Source organism: Mastomys coucha, unplaced genomic scaffold (genome assembly GCF_008632895.1).
Source record: "Mastomys coucha isolate ucsf_1 unplaced genomic scaffold, UCSF_Mcou_1 pScaffold21, whole genome shotgun sequence".
In the NCBI taxonomy this organism is placed as follows: Eukaryota; Metazoa; Chordata; class Mammalia; order Rodentia; family Muridae; genus Mastomys; species Mastomys coucha.
Genome location: NW_022196904.1, coordinates 136739335 through 136741999, shown reverse-complemented (window position 1 = coordinate 136741999; position 2665 = coordinate 136739335). Strand labels below are relative to the sequence as shown.

At 55.0% G+C, this 2665-nt stretch overlaps 1 protein-coding gene across 1 annotated transcript; it reads left to right on the top strand.

Moving 5' to 3' along the window:
- The first annotated feature begins 232 nt into the window (after positions 1 to 232).
- On the top strand, positions 233 to 1767 carry Cst6 (cystatin E/M). The gene is made up of 3 exons (XM_031384708.1): positions 233 to 537; positions 1115 to 1240; positions 1584 to 1767. Exons 1-3 carry the CDS (start codon positions 298 to 300, stop codon positions 1665 to 1667), a joined length of 450 nt encoding a protein of 149 aa, XP_031240568.1. The 5' UTR covers positions 233 to 297; the 3' UTR covers positions 1668 to 1767.
- The last annotated feature ends 898 nt before the right edge of the window (positions 1768 to 2665 follow it).

The window sequence follows — 2665 nt, the reverse complement described above, 5'->3', positions numbered from 1 at the left end:
CTCTGTATAGCCCTGGCTGTCCTGGAACTCACTCTATAGACCAGACTGGCCTCGAACTCAGAAATCCTGCCTCTGCCTGCCAAGTGCTGGGATTAAAGGCGTGCGCCAGCCACCAGAGCCCAGCTGCCATCTCTGTTTCTTATAGTGAGTAGGTGGGGGAGGTACGGCCGCCTCCAGGCACCTGCAAGCGGGTCCAGGCTTGCTAGGGGAACAAGCAGGCGGTGGGCGGGGCCGGGAGGGGCCCCCGAAGGCTGTAAAAGCCGCGCAGGATAGAGCTCCGACAATGAATCAGCGGCTATGGAGCGTCCTCACTTCTCGCTGGCGATGGGCCTCGGCCTGCTTGCATTCTGCCTCCTGACCCTGTCCCCGGACGCCCGCGCCGAGCTGCGGAGCCGCAGGACCGGAGAGCGCCAGAACCTGTCACTCACCGACCCGCGGGTGCAAAAGGCCGCACAGGCAGCTGTGGCCAGCTACAATATGGGCAGCGACAGCCTCTATTACTTCCGAGACACCAAAGTCATCGATGCAAAATATCAGGTGCGGTGGCTGGGGCAGAGGTTGTGGGACAGGTTATGGAACAGAGTAGCTGTGGAGAGGGAGAGGGACAATTTGGAGAGGGACAGGGACAGGGGACAGGAGGCAAGCAGAGAGCTGCTTGGCTTGCTACCAAACACAAGGGGGCACTAAAGCCAACCGTAACTCCGGGACCTTTCTATGAAATACTTCAAAACAAAACAGATAAATAGCAAAATCCTCTAGCAACCGAGGTTATCTAAATATCAAAGAAATGCAGGATCCAACCTCCTTTGGCGTAACTGACCTCGCTTCCCTAACCCTGCCAGATGGAGTGGGAGGGTCCAGAGTAGTTATCACGTGTCATTCACCAACGCTGCAGACAGGTGTTGACACTGGAGCTCTCCAGCTTCCTGCCCAGCCTAGGGCTTTGCTCCACCCTTGGGTCACACATAGAAGCCCCCACCTCCACTCCAGATGTGAATATGTAGGCCAGGGGGTTGCATTTGCCTGGGGGAGTGGGAGACTTGTAGAGGGAGAGAAAGCGTGACACACAGGCTGGACTCCTAGGCATCTCTCACCTGCCCTGTTTTGTTCCCAGCTGGTGGCTGGCGTCAAGTACTACCTGACTGTGGACATGGAAAGCACAGAGTGCAGAAAGACCAGAGTCTCTGGAGAGCACATGGACCTCACCACCTGCCCCCTGGCGGCAGGGGGCCAGCAGGAGGTAACAGCACGGACCCCATCCCAACTGTGCAGTGTCTGAGGCCCTTGGCTTGTCTATCCTGACTAGTCTATCTGGTCAGGCAAAAACCTGGCTCCACCTGTTCTGCTTGGCTTTTGTGTGACTCAGGCCAGGGTGGAGTGCAGGAAAGCTAGACTGGGGATTTCTCTTGGGGTGGGAGTTGCCTGATAAACCTGGGATCATCTCCTGCCTTCTGAGTCCATGTTTTGGGGACCACTAATGGTCTGTCCCTGGCTCCAAAGAGACATGGCAGTTAGGGGGCTGACTTCTAAAGAGGAGGCTGGCGCCAAGCTCACCCTCCTTGTTCTCTGTGCTTCCCCCTCAGAAGCTGCGCTGCAACTTTGAGCTCCTTGAAGTCCCCTGGACAAACACCACTAAGCTTCTAAAGCATGACTGCGTGCAGGTGTGACCGGCCCCCGGGTGACAGAGTCAGGACCCCACGGGGACAATCATGGTGGATGCACCTCAGGGCCACGAGCCATGTGTGTTGCAATAAATCTCCAACTCTGCTTCTTGCACTGTTTTTTTCCTGTGTGTTTCACCCTCCCTGACTGACCCTCACTCTGCTCCCAGTGACTCTCAGAACCCCTCAGCTGACAGGGTACCATGCCCTATCTCCCAGGGGAGCCCCTGCTGACTCCTCTGAGTCATATGGAAGCCCCTCTTCCAGACATTTTCAGTGGTCTCAGAGGTTAGGAAGGAGGGAACAAAGACACAGAAGACGGATGCCCAAGACTAGCTACAGTAGGGGTGTCTGTGTGAACCGGGCCAGCATCTCTTCCAGGGTTCATGCTGGGACTCCGAGGACATAGATGTAAAAACACTGGGGTCGGGAGGGCTACAAAGGCTGATGACTCAGGCCAGTCAGTTTATTAGTGGCATAACTCTTGTTATTGCCCTCAAATGGTAGAGCGGCAAAGAGCATGAGGTAGTAGACTTACAGGGCTCTCATATGATCCCTTGTTTCCCTTTAGCAAGGTACATTCTGGGGCAGCAAACCAAGCCCTTCATGTCTCAGTATCTGGAACTTTTTCTTTTTCTGAGGCAGGGTTTCTCTGTGTAGCCCTGGCTGTCAGAACTCACTCTGTAGACCAGGCTGGCCTCAAACTGTGAGATCCACCTGCCTCTGCCTCCTGAGAACTGGGATTATAGGCATGCACCATCACAGTCCAGCATATCTGGAACATTTGACCACATACATATTGGGGAAATGTCAGGTTTCCAGACTATAGCTCTCTAAGGCCCTGACTCCAGGCATGACTCTGGCTACATGAGGGGCCTCCAAACAGTTTCCAATCCAGTCCAGTCCCCTCATCTGCCAACACTTGAAGGGAAGCCCATATCCTGCTGAACTCTCAGTACTGAAGTTGTGTAAGATGGCTGCTCAACTTCATGGGCCCCACAGCA

Bases quoted from the DNA above. Each gene is read 5' to 3' on its own strand.
- Cst6 (XM_031384708.1), top strand. From the start codon at position 298: ATGGAGCGTCCTCACTTCTCGCTGGCGATGGGCCTCGGCCTGCTTGCA. The intron at 538-1,114 runs GTGCGGTGGCTG...TTTTGTTCCCAG, and splicing joins TCATCGATGCAAAATATCAG to CTGGTGGCTGGCGTCAAGTA. The intron at 1,241-1,583 runs GTAACAGCACGG...CTTCCCCCTCAG, and splicing joins CGGCAGGGGGCCAGCAGGAG to AAGCTGCGCTGCAACTTTGA.